Source organism: Abramis brama (assembly GCF_963993115.1).
Source record: "Abramis brama genome assembly, chromosome: 2".
Lineage (NCBI taxonomy): Eukaryota > Metazoa > Chordata > Actinopteri > Cypriniformes > Leuciscidae > Abramis > Abramis brama.
In genome coordinates this window covers 34,079,869-34,099,049 of record NC_139964.1, presented here as the reverse complement: position 1 = coordinate 34,099,049, position 19,181 = coordinate 34,079,869, and the positions used below count along the sequence as shown (strand labels likewise).

Below are 19,181 nucleotides of genomic sequence, written 5' to 3'. Positions count from 1 at the left end.
TATTGACTTTTGTAGATCCTCTGCACCTTCACAAAGGCATCTGAAACTGTAATGAGAAAAAGTAGGAGGACACATAGTTGCAAACTCTCAAGGAGGGACCTTTTGATCTTCCAATTTCCTTTACAAGGACTCCTGCCTGCTTGCTGGCCCTTGGCCTTGCTCTGGTAACGCAAAGAGAAGCATTTCCTTTACATTCTCGTCTCCCTCACGGTATCCCCTCCCCCCAAGCTCTGGCTCTATTGGTGTTAATCTGGACTTGCACTGCGACTCCTGTCCCACCCTCCAAAAAAAAAAAGGTTTTCCGGTTATAAAACAAAATTCGTCCCCATATATATTTAAAGGGCATAATTCTGCAACACTATGTGAGTTAATTCAGGCAAGGTAGGAGCAAAGTAGAGTTTATAATTCCCCAACATTTTCATTAATTTGCTATATTTGCTAATATATATATATATACACACACACACTAAAAACTAAATATATGTATAATAAATAAATAAATAAAAAAAAAATCAATAAATGAAAAATCAATCGCTACAAGTGAATTTAGGCATGACAATATTATAAAGTGCATAATAAAAAAGTGGATATTAATTTTGGGATTTGGGAAATGTTTTTATTTGCAATTCAGAATTTCCTTTTTAATAAATTTGCTAAGTTGTCACAGAACCGTGTTTTTTTTTTTTTTTTTTTTTTGCTTTATCATTATGGTGTATGGAGTGTAGATTGATGTGAAAAAAAGTAATTTAAAGTTGTTTAACATAAGGCAGCAACATAACAAAATGTGAAACAAATTAAGGGGTTTGAATACTTTTTAATACTTTTGCAAAAATTAGGTAACATTTTATTTTGATGATCCACTTTAGACATTCTACTAACTCTAAGTAACTTTACAACTACATGTCAACTAATTGTCATTAGAGTATTAGTAGACAGTCTGCTTAATATCTGCCAACACTTTATTTTGATGGTCCCTCAACTTTTTCTACTTACCCGAACCTACAGTATAACACCTAACCCTAACCTTGCATTACTCTAATGAGAGTAAGTTAACATGTAGTTGCAAAGTTACTTATACTGTATATAGTAGAATATCTAAAGTGGACTATCAAAATAAAGTGTAACCAAAAATTATTATAATATTTAACAATATTACTGTTTATAATGTATTTTTGATTAAATAAATTAATCCTTGGTGAGACTTCTTGAGATTCTGTATATCAGGCATCCCTATTAGTGTCTGCTGAAACAATGCAGAAGCACACTTCGTAAATTCTTGAGTATCTGGAATGGGCTGGTACATGAAGTAAGCATCTCTCATTGGTAGAGCAAATCAAGCCAGAGACATTAGGGCCTGACAGATGGAAGGGACAAGTCACTATGGGAAAAGGCTGATGGATCGCCCCATGCAGGCCACTTAATAAGGCACAAGTGTGGAATCTGGCTGGAGAGAGGCTCTTGATGAGTAAGTTGGTGAGGAATGCTGTGAATGCTCATCTTTTAACTGTGATGATATCAGAAAGGTCAAGTCCATTGAGGATGTTTATTTTAAGCAATAAAGACATCTAGCACAAGAGCATAATTAACTCAAAGGAAGAGCCATAAATAGTCAGACCTGGGAGACCTTAAAGCTTTTCTTTTGTTGACAACATATTTACTTAATACTGAAAATACAAAATTCCATATAAATACAGGAAAAACCCAACGCTATCTCACGACCAGTTCATGCGAATTCATAGGAGTGAGTAAAAGGTGGCTAATTCGTACAAATTCGTACCGTACGATTTGTTTAAACCCACGTGATGGGTAGGTTTAGGGGCGGGGTCAGGGGTAGGTCATTTGTACAAATTCATACGAATTGGGCAACTCGTAAAATATGTACGATTTAGCAAAGTGAAGTCATATGAATATGTACGAATCAGCCACCTTGTAAAATTCATGTGATTTGCCGTGAGATTGGATTGGAAAAACCATGTTAATTTTTGGGTGAAGTAAGAACGATTCATGTGATGTGGAGTATTTCATGCATGATGCAATGAAAGTCTTTGTCAGTGAGGAGAAACCAAGAGAAGGAAAAGGAGGATATGATATCTAATGAAGTTGGAAAGATAGAGGTGGCAAAGTTAAACAATCAGCATGAGCCATCAAGTAGAGATGCAGTTAAAGTCTTGAAAACATAAAGCCTCGCTCGTCAACAAATGCAACAAATACCAGTTGTAGCCAACAGCTATAAAAGAGACCTCAATCTTCAGCCAGGCTACATGAGAACTAAGATGACTCAACATTCTTGTAGCCAGGTTAATAGAATAGCGAAATTCGTGCTAGCAAAAGATAAAAGTGGAGAGAGAGAGAGAGAGAGAGCAAATCACAGGAGATGTTTGCAGGAGGCTTTGCTTAAAAGCTTGAAGGGAATGTGTGATATGCATGTGTATTTTTGTTTGTGTCTTTGGGGGCAGGTTTTGGACCAATGCAGACAGAGTGAGATGGATGGTGAGAGCGAAAGAAAGGCCCTTTTCTTGTGCATGCTGTGGGTTATTTTCTCTGAAATGACTGGTCTTGTCCAGTGAGACAGTGTCTAGCACTTGCCAAATCGAGGCATCAAAGCACTTGTGCGGCTGGGAGGACACTGTGCAGAGGTACCAGTCACATGACATTACTGTGTCATGTCACGACAGCTTGTTATTAGCTATCCTAGGGAGATGGGCAGAAAGTCACAACATTCTGTAACTTTTTCTAGAACTCAGACCTTTTATTAAAAGAAAAAAAAAGAAAGAAAAAAACTCCAAGTTCTGGAACATTCTGAACTATGCATTCAATAGACCTAAAATGAGCTAAAATATCAACTTTCTATTTTTAAGAGCCCACCAAAAACAAATCAGATTGATGTAATGTAATGTAATGTAATAATATAATATAATCATATTTACATCATACATCATATTTTCAAGATGTAACTTTTGTATATGTAAATTTAGTCTTTTAAAGAAAATATTTTATTTGAAAATAATTTTCATATTGCCTATTTTATTTTTTAACTTTACTGGTAAAATGGTTAAATGTACTAACAACAATAACATTCAGAAATGAATACATTTTTGCTACCATACAAATAACCTGAAGTTCTCATTTAGTAGATTTCACAATGACTGATTTCTCACCTTTACCTATCTGATCCAGGGGATATGAATGTTTTTTCCTTAGGCCGATCACATAGCGCTGAAAAGACAGCAGTTTCTCCCTGAAGTCAGAGGGCAAGCGACACGCATCATTCTTATGCCGCATCAAAGCGGCCGCTTCGAGGATAATGACAGGCAAGTGCGTCAGTACATAGCCGAAATAAGAAATGGGCCTCAATGGTGGGTAAGTTCATCTTTTTGGCGATTGCCAATACCTTCAGCTGGATGACGGCTCTGGTTATGGGCAACCCCTCATTTCTATTTTTGGCTATGTACTGACACACTGGCCTGTCAGTTTCTTTGAAGCGGCCACTTTTAGGACAGCAGTAAGCTTTTATTTGACTGCTTGCCATCTTCTTTTTGGGCTCGCCATCTGAAACTCTGAAACACTGTATTTCTTGGCTGCTTAATGAGAGTTGTCTGATGACTCTGCTGCGTTTATCAGTCCTGGTAAATGCATACATTTTACACATATTTGGCGCTCCCCATTGTTGCGGGTGTATTATTGACATGTAAAAGTTTAGACCCTGAATGTAAGACAACCCCATTTTTTTCAGATGTATTTCCAAGAAAAAAACATTGTCTTATATTCGGAACAATACGGTATGTTCTTTTCTATTTGTTCATGTCATGTCTGTATGAGTTCTCGTTAGTTTCTATGGTTACTGATTAGTTCATCTTTGTCCAGCTGTTCCTGTTTAGTTCCCTCATTTACTATATGTATATAACTCCCTGTTCTGTAATTTTTTTTGTCAGTTATTGTTTCGTGCAATGTGCAGTTCTACTTCTGCGGCTCCAGTAAAGTCTATTTTGAAGTGTTATCCAGTGTTTGTATTCCTTATTCCTCGACTAAATGTTCCAATAATGCAATACATTATAATATAATATAATATAATATAATATAATATAATATAATATAATATAATATAATATAATATAATACAATACAACAGGTGCATTACTCTTAGATATTTCCCAGTGAATCTTTATTTTGAGTGAGTGATTCATTTAAAACTGCTGATTCATTCAGGAACGAAACAAGTCACTTGGACTGAATTTGAAAGCAGGCTGAATTTGAACTACTACTGTGTGCATATAATAATTTATTCCAGGATTATGGGTTACAATATTGATTATTTATCCCACAAAACACATTTTTGTTCAATCAAATGCTCTCTAGATTTAGAATGGCCCTCCACCACATGCAACTGACTTGTAAGTAGCAAATTATGGTTAATGGCTGATATAACACTAAAGTCTATTGGTCATAATAATAATACAATAAATTTCAATTGGAAATGCTTCAACTCAGAAATGAAAATGTCCTAGCTGAACAACTATTTGGGGTGTTAGATGCACATAAAGTGCTGGTGACCCAACTTTTAATACTGAGTCACAAAACCGAATCCTACCCTAGAGTATGTGGTAAAACCAGATCTCATGTGCTTCTAATCTATACATCCCATTGTTTCTATTTATTTCTCTATAACTCGTTGATCTGCTGTTCTTCTAAAATAATCTTCTGGATCGCACAGGCTCTGCGCTTGTGCGGCTGGTTACAACACTGTTAGGCTGATGGAGTGTTCGAAGAACCTTCTTCTTGATCAAGCCTTTCTGTGTAGCCCCCTGGAGGCCCGAAGAACAGGCATCCATCTTCTTTAAACGCAGTGTGACCGCCAGAGTGCCACGTCCCGCTAAGTGTAAGATTAAGCTCTACTAACCAACTCCCTAAATCCTCTTTAGTGCACTGCAGCCCAGGCTAGCGAGGTGAACCACCACACCCACACCCACAAACCCCTGGACCCTCTCAACCTATAGCCACAAACCGAGCTCCCTTGACCCAGGTCAGCAATGCATTACTCCAACCGATCAATTGATAGATTGGCCTGTCCAGGCTGCCGTAACTAAATCAGCCAATTCTGATGATTCAGCAGTGGTCTTGGGAGCCTGGGCGGGTGTCACCAATCAACGATCACCACCAGCCAGGACAAGTATGGACATTCTCTTGTCACTTGAACTTAATTTATTGCAAACCAGCACATTGATCAAGCTCATGCCGTTCCACAAGTCGTGCAGGCTTGAGCTTGAAGAACGATTAGAGCAAAAGGTGGAAAGAAGGTGGCAGAAGTTGAAGAGGTGTTAGAGGAGAAACTGAAGCAATGCAGAAATCAGGCACCACTTCTAGATACCTACTGTACTCTTAATTCCCAGAAGCTAGAGGTCAACAATGCTGACTTGTAAACTTGTGGTATCCTGTAATACCTATAAAACAGACCACCCTTACGAAAAAGAAGTTTATTCAAGTGTTCTATTATTATACTTCTTTTAAACTAAAAATAAGAAAGTTTATTTTCAGTCTACATTTTACATACTTCTCAGAAATATACAAATTCTCAGAAATATACTTAAAATTACACTTAAGTGTACTTGACTTATACAGAGAGAAAAGTCCAAGTATATTTGGCCTGTACTTGTACTCAATCTTTTGATCAAGATATACTTAAAAGTATAATTAAGTATTCAAAGTATACTTGGCTTGTAGCTGTGTTAACTGTTTTGATTGAGTAGCCTATTAAATATATATATATGTATATATGTATATGTATATATATATATATATATATATATATATATATATATATATATATATATATATATATATATATGTATATATATATGTATATATATATATATATATATATATATATATATATATATATATACATAGTTTTTCATATACAGTCTTACGAAATTACATTGTTTGAAAATATTGATTCGAATATTGGTATAAAACAGATATGTTTCTAATTCTGTGTATCTGAATTTTTGTGTAGGCTAGTCCACTGGTAGTATATAGGAATTTACTCTAATTCTACTTTTCCCCATCATTGACTGAATTTTCCAGCTGTCGATGTTTTCACTGTTATACAGTAGGGGGCGCTATATGACACATCTTCTAGTACAGAATCTCCGGATCAAAACAAAGGAGAAGAAGAAGCTGAAACAAGTGATAGAAGATTGCTCACTCAAATGTAAAATAATGTGATCATCAAACATTAAACAGCGTGTAAATGAAAACTGCTTAATATTACCAAATTAAATGAAGCGTAACCCATGAAGAGAAAACGACTGTGAAGCTTTGGGGGTATTGGACTAGATCTACTCCATCTGTGTTTTGATCATCGTTCTGAATCTGATCAAGGCTTTGACAAAAATGTGATTTTCTCAACTTTTTTGTTTAAAATGTTGCCTTTCTTTATGAAACTTACCGACATTCAAGTGTTGATTAAAAAAGGATGCATGAATCTAATAAAATGTTTTTAGAATTAAAGTACAGTTATAATAAAAATATAAAAATAATATCTACATTTGAACATAGTAGTATACTGAAAGTGCAAAAATAATATATAAATAGTAAACTATAAGTATAATGTTATGTTCACTTAAAGAAAACTTACAAGTATACTTGCAGTATAAACTACTAAACTAGTAGTTTACTGAGAGTACACTTCAGTGTACTTTCATGAACTAAAAAATGTACTACTTGTATTAAAATAGTAAACTACTAGTATACTTATAAGTTCCCTTGTAGTACAGATGCATTACAAATGAGAAACCTAGTTGTGTACTTAGTTTACTACTCTTACACTTATAGTACACTTAAATGTATACTTTTATATACTAAAAGTGGGCCAATTTAGTCCTGAAATAGTACACTTACAAGTTTACTACAAGTACACATTGATATTAGTATACTTACTACATAAAGTATACTTAAAAATATACTTGAAAATTACTTAAGTATACTTCATAAAATGAGCCTGAAGTATACTTCTTTTTCGTAAGGGCATTGGTCTGTTGAAACAAAAATGTTTTACATAACAGCATCAGTCTGTAAACGCAGCTAAAGAATATCCAGAGATTATTCGGGTGCAAAATACATTAATATACGTTATATATATATATAACAAGTGCACGAGGAAAACATATTTGTGCTAATGAAAATATTCACATGAACAAACCCATAAAAAGATACATATGCAAGCATACCAAAAAAGCATAACAAAATGAATCCGTTGAGAAACTAAAACTCATATAAAACAAGCGTCCTAGCAACACAAACACATTTCCTCCCAGAGCAGGAGCTTGTAATTTGAGTGCTGATGTGATATTCATCTCCACTGGCGTTGTGTTTTGACTAAAGGGGCATCGCTAATCGAATGAGAGGTTGTATTTAATATCCCTATGTTCCCGTATGGTGCTTAAGCATACCAGCACTAGGAAACATGCATTAGATAATAGCTGGGTAGGAGCCATTGATTACTGCATAGCGTCAGAGCCAGACAGGCCCATTGATACCATAGCGATCAATATTACAGAACCCTTGCCAATGGCTTTGTGACACCTGTTTCAACGTAATTGACATATACACACAACAAGAAAGACACATTGGCACATGCATACACACCATCGTGATATCATAATTCTATAGGATTATATGCCTTAAAGTTTTTCATTTGAGCAAAGGACAACAAACACAGAGAGACACATAAAAGAAGGGATTGTGAAAGACTAAAGGTCAGAGTATTGATTTATCAAAGAATATTAAGACCCTTTTAACTGGTGAACTTTCCCAAGATGAACAATCAGTCTCTATCCAATGGAAAATACAGTATTGCTTGAATATACACACCACTGTACCAGCAGCATAATTATTTTAAGAAATTAATCATTTTATTTATCAAGGACATATGAAATTGAACATGTTGGAAGTTTCATTCTGGAAGTTTCCATGTAATAAAGCCACTTAAAACTTCAGAAATGTACTTAACCTGAAATAGCCTCAAACAGCTTAAGATAGTGCACCATATGTCATGACGCTGAGGCTGTCTATGCAGAAAGCTCTTCATGTTCCATGTCAGCACTAATAATTACATAAATACTCACTAAGACATATTGTGTGTATATATATGATATGTGTCAATTCCCTGAAAGGTATGACTACTATAACCATGGTTGTTAGAGGAAAATGTTTTCTAGCCATACAGCCTTGAATCACAATCACAGTATGAATCACAATCAATGCAGGATGTGTGTGAATTGAGGAAAAGTACCATGCCACAATTGACCCTTCGCTAAGCCCCGCCCTCCTTAGTTACTGTTGCTACGCCTGTCAAGCTTTTGTGCCTGGCACGTCTATTACAGTATGTATGCACTGGTTTCAGACATTCCCAAGGAGATAATTAGTCATTTTTGGCGAACAGGTGAAAATATGAGAGAGCAAGACTGTATGCATTCGAGGGCTATACCCACGACATAATATGCAAACAATTAGAGAATTATTTCATCAAAATTGAAGCTAAAGTCTATAACGTTAGGTCTCAGCGCAAGCAGCAGCCGCCTCATACGCTGACCATTCAAATGGGAAATACACAAATTGAGGAACAGCTGTGCATGCACAGCAGGGTAAGTGAAATGTGAAAATATTCTAATATTTATAAATCAAACAGCTTATCCATAAGTATTGTGGAATAAACACAAGACATTAGCCTGACCACTTTGCAATGATAACATTCTCCCGCTTATTTTAGCGCGCCAGGCTAACGTTACTGCTCACACGTCGTGGGTCATATAAGTGACTACTGTTATGAACTGATTAAGTTTGCATACCAACCTTTTCCTTGGAGATCTCCGGCAAGCCCCGTGATGTTCCCTGCTTTTACTAACTAACGTTACCTTTTACTTTTACTAGAACTAACACCGGGAGAGTCGCGATCGGATTGGGGGTAACGTTACTAGTTTGGCCGTCGATTAACAAAATGCTGAAATATATTTTTAAGTAACGTTAAATTATGTCAGTGAGCCTCCGTCTTGTCTTTAATCACACTGCTTAATCCACGAGCTGGACAATAACTTTATTCTAGAGCTGCTATAAAGCTAAAACATTTCCTATTATCAATGTAAAGCTGCTTTGGAACAATCTACATTGATAAAAGCGCTATATAAATGAAGATGACACCTGGCATTTCTCCCCTTGGGTTTTAGGTTTCGGGAAGGGAACAAAATCCACCACCCCGTCCAAACTTTTAGGATACCGGGTATCAGATTTGCACAATCCATACGCACAACGCTTCGGCAATGGCATGTTTCCCTCTCGCTCGAAAGCTTGCCAGACCTCCCGCGCCTAGTTACGGTTGCTAAGCCACGACTGGCCTGTGCCGGTTTTCGGGCGTGGCTTAGCGAAGGGTCAATTAGCCACAAAAAGTATTTAAACATCAAGATACTGTGAGTCACTAAACCTAAGGAAAAAAAAAAACACCTAAAGCAAAACAAACAAAGTGCTCAGAAAAACGTAACTTGAAAAACTAATAATCAAGCTACCTACATAGTGGAAAAGGATGTTCAGGACTTACATTGTTCATGTACTCGCTCAGCAGGTCTTGCAGGGCTTGGCGCACGGCGTTGCACTCGGCTACGATGCGTTCACGGCGATCGTCGCGTGTGCAGGAGGAGTCGGCCATGAGGGCGGCGCCACTAATGATGCTCTCCAGACGTTCCTCCAGTGACGGCCTGAAGCGAGCCTCACTAAATGTTAGCGGATCCAGAATGATCTTATTCTGAAACAGAACAAAAGATGGCCAGGGACACAAGGTTATGAAAGTTTCTGTTGAAAACATTAAAATCCATAAACACCTTTAAGAGTAACTATAAGTAACTAGTAGGTTGTTTTCCAGAATTATTAGTATGAGCATTGCGAGTCATATCATCAATTGCATATGTTTTATCTTTTTTTGTTGTTGTTGTTGTTAATGTATTTGGTCTTGGCGGACAAGATCTGCTATGCATGTTTTTCAGCGCAAGTATTGTGCCAATTAGTAATGATAGGATTGTTTGCAGATTGCATGTAAAGGACATATCAGCCTGCGCCATCTAGAGTTTCATGACTGAACTAGAGATATAAGGCCAGATTTACTAACATACTATCAGGATTTACTAAAGACACACAGTGATAAAACAGCACTGAAAAGTTGTGGGCACAGTTTTTTGCGGCTGACCTTATTGCATATGCATTTGAAGGAGTTTCCCTTTGAGACGCAAAATGTATGGGAGGAGAGTATTTATTGAATCACGCAAGGTGATTTACTAAGGTTTGCACTAGTCAATTTACTGGTATTTGCGCCATTATTTAACGCCCAAAAAAGCATGTATTAAACCATTTTGCGCCTGTTTTGTTAGTAGATCACCCGCACCTGATTAACAGCGGCATTGCTTGTTTGCGACCCTACGTTAATTTGTGCTATTCTTGGTAGATTGCATTGGTCATTATGGAAATGATTTGTCTGCGTCTGTGTAAAACAGTAAATCTGGCCCATAATCTTAAGTGACATAGTAACACCTGGCTGTTTCACACACAAACTTCTAAATCATACTATGCTGGATAAAATATTTAAACCCTATAGTCAGTCATGAACTATTGATGTACTGTACTACATACATCCCCCAGATGGTAGAGGTTTTGTGTAGCTGATAGAAGGATAACAAGTAGGGCTGTACTCAACCAAAGAAAATCTTGGTCGACTGAAGTCCTGAAATTTTCGACTAAAAATCGACTAAAATCGACTAAAAATGACGTTAGAAAAAAAAAAGTTAAATTAATTAGATGCGCACTGTGCGCAGTACTTGGTAGCCTTGTTGTCCGCCTAAATGAATTATAAATAAACATAAACAACTAGTAGGCTAATTGCAGTATATTAAATCGTTTTTGACCTAATTATTTTGCACTGAAATGAGTCTGACACTTGAGTCTGTCAGCTCTGACAGCGCTGCATCACGTGCACCTGCACAATATCATAGCTTATGATTTCCTAAAATAGTACTATGTTGTCAACTATCATCACAAGAACTGTTGAGGAATATGCAACATAATTTAGACAATTATTTTTGTCATATGTTATAATAATAAGTTATAACTGTCAGACACTATCATTTCACCGTGAATGTCCTCGCACCGAGCGAGGCTGAACATGAGCTCAGCTTCGCAGCTGAGACACGAATAGACTATTAACTTAAAGCTTTTACTCTTAATAAACACAAAAGGCACGTCCACTTTAATAAAAAAAAGAATATTTATTAAACAAACCAGATCAAGAGCAGAAACGAAATAAAGTGCATAACTGAAAAATAAATAAATAAATCCTAAGCTCAAAACTAACACAACCAACAGCACAGCGCAATTGCGCATTAGGCTCCAAATAAAAAATTAAAAAGTTAGGTTTTCACACTAAAACATTGAAATCATGCAAATTCTGATATGTTCATAGCCTACTCAAAACAGTCAGGGCAAGCTAACGCAGACAAGTGAGCTTACCACTTTTAGATGATAATGTCATTGTCGTCGAGCTGTGGAAAACTTGCTTGCAAACTTTGCATTCAACCTTTTTCCTTTTATCAATTTTAACAAAATGCTGCCACACTGTCGATTTCTTTGTTGTTGACATGTTAGAAGAGGACTGACTATTAAACGCTCTCACAATTAAATAAATAATATTCAGCATCAAACCTTCTATGCTCGACGCTCTCTCTTGGGTTGGGCTAATCCAAAAAAGGTGAAAACAAGGGGGGTGTTTTGAAGATAGACTGTTACAGTGAAACAAGGGTACTCTGAAAACACCCCCATTAGCAGTTAGTGCTTTCCACCTGATGAAATGAGTGCGCCTCAGCGCGGCAAAACTGATGAAATAAACGCGGCAGAAAATCGACCAATCAGAATTTTGGTCGAACCAGAACGTATCGACCAATTAATCGACTAATCGACTAGGACAGTACAGCCCTAATAACAAGCCCTGTGAGATGTTTGCGATAGTTTCCATTAGCGATCCACTGAAGACATTATGTTGGAGCCTATATCCAGAGGCTGTTATAAGGTGACCTTCAAGGCGAGATCCAGGCCCTCGGTTACAACCACATTGTGATTTAATGGGGCTTTTAAACACAGGATGCAGACTCAAGAACACCCTCCTTTTTATTATTGAAAACTTGCTACCAAATACAGGTTTTATGATCTCTAGGGCTGGGCTGGGGAAATTACCATATTGATAGTGGCAATATTATGTTTTACGGCTATATATGAATACGGCTTCGGCAGCAGTTTGCATTTTGTGGACTTTGCCAGTGCAGATGAGGTGGAGGTGGCATTTAGAGGAACCAGAAGTGGCTAGTGCCCTTTACTTTTGAGACTAATATTCAGAAAGGCACTTCAAGCGGTTAATAATAAGTTAGATCTTTCACAGATCTTTCATCATTTATATCTCAGCATGCACTTCCTGTTATTTGGCATGTCCACAGGCAGCGAATGATGTTTGCGTCTTTTGAATGTGCTAATCCAGTAGCAGTTATGCAAACTAACAACAGCACAATTGGAGAGAGAGAGAGAGAGAGAGAGAGAGCTTTCCCATTATAGCATGTTGCCATGGTGATCAACTCTTAAGTAAAACAGCAGTCTTGGCCATCTCAATGACTCAATGATAAGTATGTGGACATTTATTGGTTTGTTTAAATTGGCTTGTCTGTGTCAAGTTTCCAGGTCTATTCCGGTCCGCCCGCTTTTGTCTGAATGAGGGACTAAAACAAAGACTTGTGTGAAATGTCTGATTGGAAAGCGACAGGCAGGACATTCAGATGCTGACAGGCTGGAGAAAAGCCACTGTGAAACAATTTGTACAGATTACTTAGATCTTGTGTGACTCATATGCTGGCTACATATTCCAATTATGATATTATTTAGTTAAAGACAAGATGAAACAGCTTTTACAAACACATTCGAATTGTGTAATGCTGCATATATTCGAATGGAACAATATTTAGCTGGAATTGGTGGGGGAATTGGCTGTTCATGTTTGTGACGTGTTATTTTATCAAGAGATAAATCTTACATATGACATTTGTACTGTATATGGTCAAACTGACCTCCACTTTGGCATTAATATCTAGGGGGGATAAACAAAAGTTACAAAATATATATATATATATATATATATATATATATATATATATATATATATATATATATATATATATTACATATTAAAATAATCAGTATTTTAGAATGATTTCTGAAGGCTCATGTGACATTGTAGGCTAGAGTAATAATGCTGAAAATTCAGCATTGCCATCACTGAAATAAATTGCATCTCATAATATATAAATAGAAAACAGTTCTTTAAAATTGTAGTAAAAAAACACACACAATATTACTGTTTATCAAATAATCATTGAAAAAAATAATAATAATTAAAACAGTTTACCAACCCCAAACATTTGAACGGTAGTATATAACACAGAAATATATGGAAATAAATATCTCATAAAGTTTCTCTGGAGATAAAGTCTATATTCAATAATATTATCTAATACATAAAATCTGTAAGACCAAACATACCTAAAGAAAAGACACATAAACTATGCAATATGCACTAAAAAGACATATGAAGTGAAATGTAAAACGCCATTCTGAAAGGGTGCCATCAATTTGTCAGCGCAAACATAATTAGTCCAGATTGATTGCTGAGGAGTACACAAACTCATCTGTAAAAATGGATCATGATGGGCCAGACGCAATCAGTTATGTAGCATACAGTATCCATGAGCGTGTATGTTTTAGAAGTGGGTGGGATTGCCACTTACGCCGCTCACAGAATGTGACAGGTTGTTCGTCAAGGACGATATAATGAGAGAGCGTACAGGAGAGCGGTGCATTGAATGTAACCTACTTTTACACAGTGACTAAAGAGCTCTGGAGTGAGAGGACGGAAAAGAGGAAAACATGGGTGAGAGAAAGAGCGAAAAGGACAGAAAGTGTGTGACGAACAACAAAGTTGGCTAGCCTGGTGACTAGTCTGTGCGGGTTATTAATGACTACTGTCTATGTGGGGTGTCTCTAATTTTGGACGAAATCCAGCAAACTGTTGTCCTACATTCAATGTGCGTATGTGTGTGTGTGTGTGTGTGTGTGGACATACAGGTTTAGAGGTTAAGAGGGCTGGTGCTCCATCTGATTGAGTCATACAAACACCACCTGTTCCATCGCAGTGCCACCAACACTTTACCCTTTGATACGCTATTAAAAAGTTTCTGCTATCACTGTAAAGCGACTGCCCACATCAGAAGTCTGTCTCGTGTTTCTGTTGTGTGTTGGCGAGCCTTCTGTCCACCACAATGGTTTACATACACCAACTGTTATCCTGAGTTCTCACAGTCTGTAGGGTAAAAGAGTTCTGAAACTGAGAAAGCCCGAGTAAACACATTTTGGTGACAGATGCAAAGGAAGAATGACAAATCATGTGTTAAAATGGTTTTATGACTTGTCAAGGAAATCTCATATATCACACAATGGCCAAAAAAATAAATAAATCATTCTGCCCCTTAAAGAGGTCATGTCACTTTTGTTTTTCTTATTTGTATTTATAATATTATGTTGCTGTTGTTTTTAAATCATTTACAATTGCTACGTCATTATGTGACGTTTGGATGTGTGGTTTGGGTGTTCTTTGCTTTTTTTCTCTCCGTTCTCCGTTTTTACTTTCACTTTTGCAGGTGACGTGCTGATTGGTCCGTCCCTTCTGTCAATCATCTGAGAGTAGAAATTTCCAGCTTCTTTCTCTCAAAACTACCTAAACCTGAGAGGTTCAAGGATATGTTTAAAAACCTCAAAACAATCAAGATACATAAATGTATCTCCAAACACACACGAAAAAAATAAGCCCTTGGCTTAAGTTATCATTATTAGTGCTGTCAAATCGATTAATCATGATTAATCACATCTAACAAAAATGTTTGTAAATATATAATATATGCTTGTATACATTTGTAATCAAAATGATTCAACCCCCCAAATCAGGTTTATTGGCAAAATTATATTTACAAATTAATTAGTTAGATTATATTTACAAACTTTTATGTTAGATGTGATTAATCGCAATTAATGGATTTGACAGCACTTATTATTATTATTATTAATAATAATATTATTATTATTATAAAAAATAAGAAGAAATTGTTTGGATTCATAACATGCAGGCAAATAAAAGCCAGAAATGACAACGAATATAAGCACAGAGCTAAAACTGTTTTAGATTAATTTGGTGTTGTAAGAATAATGAATGACCGTACAAAGATCCCCACTGCATCACTGATTCAGAGACAAAACGAGATGTTCGTTAATCAGTTCCACTGTGGTTCATGAATCGTTGCTTTGTCATTTCAAGATAAGAAGCGATAGAAGTTTGCTGAAAAGTCAACACAAGTAACACTGAGCACTGAGAAGTTAAAAATAGCGTGATGGGAAGTTAAATATACTGTTTTATATAACATAATTTATAATTTACTGGTATTAATAGATAGAATCCGTACACAGAGTCAGCGGTCAGCACAGAAGGAAAAAGCTATATCTCTGCATTCATAATACATTTCATTAACTTTCACTCCAAATGGCAGGCTGATTTTAATCAACGTGTGTCATTTGAAAGGGGTGGAGGGTAAAACAGGAGGGAAAAAATGCAACCTCCAATCACAGAGAGAGAGACAAAGAGACGGTTTGGGTTTGGAAGGGCACAAAGAGCCATGGGAGCCTCTAGAAAACAGCTTGTTTAAATACAAGACAGAAAGCACAGAGGAAAGAGCGCCTGGGGAATAGCCCCTATTGTTATTCCATGTGGTGCTTATTGCAGGCACAGGGTCTGAGTGACAATCTGAAAAGACAGTGAAGGAGAGATAGAAGGACTGAGTCCAACTTGTCCTTGAAGGAGCAGATACTGATTGATGAACAAATCGTTCATTCGAGACAAATCTTTTTAATGACTCGATTGAACCGGTTCGCAAAACTGAACAATAAGTTCATGAATTGTTCATGAGTCAACAACTTGGCGCGCACCCGGGTCCCGGGTCTGATTGACATCAGAGTTTGGTTAATTTAGATGATGTGAACCTCCCAACCATATATGAGTCCACATTAAAAGGGTGGTCTAGGGAACGGTTCATGTGAACTCTGGCATGGTTGGCTACTGAACTGCTGTTTTTGTGTGTTCTCACTTTCCAGACAAGTGTGACTGACACACTGCAGGCAGAGAAAATGTATCTCTCATTTCTCCTTGCCTTCAGCAGAAATGGACTCCAGCACTCTTTAGAACATTTGTAGTGCATTCACAGCAGATATGCAAGTGCCGTTTTGTGCCGACGCTTTGAAAACAAAACCAAAGGTGCAAACACCAAAATATACATTTGCATTTTGCCGCCTTCTCCTGTGTCATTGAAGCAACAGGGGTAAACGGCTGCTGCTTTGATGATGAAAATGCACTAAGGTTTTGACTCAAATAATGTAATGTGAACACAGTCCAGCAGGGGAAGGGGGAGGGGGGAGCAATCGAACTCTGCGGATCAGGCAATCGAACCAAGTGTGAAAGAACCCTAAGAAAACCAAATAAGTAACTGATAAGTGAGCTGACACTAAGAACATTTGGATGATTTGACTAAAGGGATAGTCCAACCAAAATAGAAAATTCTATCATCCTTTACTCACCCTCATGTCATTCCAAACCTGTATGACTTACTTTCTTCTGTGGAACACAAAAGATAGTTGGAAGAATGTTGGTAACTATAAACAGTTTTGGTCACCACTGAATTCCATAGTAAGGACAAGTCAATGGGAACCTAAACATTTGTGTTGATATATATATATATATATATATAAACAGTAGCATGTGCCTACATATGGCTCTTTTGGAACAATTTGGAACAAAAAACCTGCAGTTTGAAGGATTTTTGAGCTACTTTTATGATGTACCGCGGCCACCAAATAGTTTATCTGTATGAGATCCTACGAATGAATACCTGGAAACCTAAGGACCGCGGAAAGAGCGAGTGGAGGAGAGATGGTATGGCGCTTTTGATGTCTCTTCACACACTCGAGGTTAAGTGCGTTTCACTCAAATTTTAAGGCAAGTCAATTGAGTCTTGCATTGTAGATACTTTCCACATTGATGCTTGTGTGTAGACCAAATAAGAGTGAATGTGGAGAGAAAGAGTGAATGAAGAGAAAAGAGTATGTAGGCTATAAATAATGTACTAGACTAGGATCAGTTTTTCATTTATTGTATGAAGATGTGTACAAACTACGATGTGTTTAAAGAATTGAAGAAGTAAAAAGACAATACATGTGTCAAGGCAAAAACTAGCTTATAGACCGCGTCTGACTATGTCAGATTATCGTCACAGTGCTATTTATATTTATAGCTTATATTTTACACAATTTATAATGCAAAGTACTAAAAACTAAAACTAAACTAAAGAGGAATAAAATACAGGATAAATAATAAATAAGTGCACATATTTCAAATAAACAAGTCTAGCAAAAAATCCAAATAAGATTTTAAGCATAATAAATAAAATCTAAATATTTTAAGGCCCACATGAATATAAATGTAAAATGTTAAAAATGCTGTATAAACACGGTGTATTTTTTTTTTATTGTTTAAAAATGTATGCTATTTATGCATGCATTCACCTTGTTGCAAAATAAGATACAATATGCCAATACTGTAATAATGATACTTTAATTTAAGCATAAATTAGAACATAATTACTGCTCTAAATGGATTTAATGGTGATACAAATTGACATGCGTACAATTTTTGCCACTATGTTAATATAAAAACATGTTGTGCTTCACAAAAAAAAAAAAAAAAAAGGATATTTGGGGCTTAAGATTTGGAAGCCCACCCTTTGCTCGGGGTGAAATAAATAAATGTACATTTATTCATTCAGCAATGATGCTTTTATCCAAAGCAACTTACAAATGAAGAGTAGTAGTATAAAATTAGCAAATAGTCATCTCACGTTTTATTTGTGTGCTTGGGGAGGCCTAGAAGATGCATCTGAGATATAATGTATGTACAGTGTTGGGGGTAACGAGTTACAAAGTAACAGATTACAGTAACGATATGACTTTTTTGGGTAACGAAATAAAGTAAAAATATCGGTAACTACACTACTTTACTAGACTATAGGAACGCGCTTTCCTGCGTTACCCAAGCCGTGTTTGCCTGCGTGTAAAGCTCTGATCTGTTTAAGTGGTGCGTGCATGTCTCTGTGTGTGTGCTTGCGCCGTTGTCATAGAGATCGATTTGAGTGACAGCTGCTGGTGCGAAGGGGAGCGGGAAATGGAGACTGAGACGGAGACAGGGGGTTTCGGCCAGTGGCGATATTCACATTACTTTCAGTTTATTGCTCGAAAGGACAAAAATATTCGCGTGAAATGCACTCTATGCCCAGGCAGCAAGTACTGGCCATCGGGACTACCGGGAGATTCCCAGTGGGCTGACGTGCCTTTTGGGCCGACATCTCATACTTTTTTTTCTTTTTCTGTTTTTTTGTCTTAACGGACCATAAAACTCGTACATCGGCGGCCCATTCGTTTTGCTTAATTGGCGGCGCTGGGTAAAGTAAGTGCGTGCCGGTGTAATGCATTAGTTAAAAAAGTCTGCGTCAGTTTTTTTTTCCTGATAGCTGACCGGCCCATGAAACAACTTGGCGCATTGGATCTTTTCTTGATTGACACTGGGCTGGTCCAATCACATCTTTAAACACCTCCCCCTTTGGGCTTTGAGTGAGCGTGCAGTGTGTCAGTGTGTATCTGTCAAAATAGTCTGAGAGATGGAGAAGAAACACAAGGAATGTGCAGAGAAATAGCGTGAAAAATAGACACAGGCCCTTCAAGCAGACGCTGTAAAATGTGTCAAAATGTTTTCTGCAGCAGCAGGACCTTCATCAGCTCCAGTGGCTGATGATGAGGATAGTAAGGAGGATCAGGAGAGAGATGAGAAAGTGTAGAGCCTGCGGTAAGCAGAACTAACAGTTACTTTCAAAACACTTAGGCCATGTCATGAGTGTAGGAACCCATTACCCAGTAACGCATTATTTCCACATCTGCATAGTTGACGATTACCGTAATTT

At 37.0% G+C, this 19,181-nt stretch overlaps 1 protein-coding gene across 1 annotated transcript in view; it reads right to left on the bottom strand.

Annotated features, from left to right (window-relative positions):
* Positions 1-19,181, bottom strand: part of ctnna2 (catenin (cadherin-associated protein), alpha 2) — a 517,324-nt gene that overhangs the window by 371,931 nt on the left and 126,212 nt on the right. Inside the window, exon 7 of the mRNA XM_084103718.1 lies at positions 9,590-9,793. Within this exon, the coding sequence (XP_083959844.1) occupies positions 9,590-9,793 (204 nt within the window). The remainder of the gene's footprint in view (positions 1-9,589; positions 9,794-19,181) is intronic.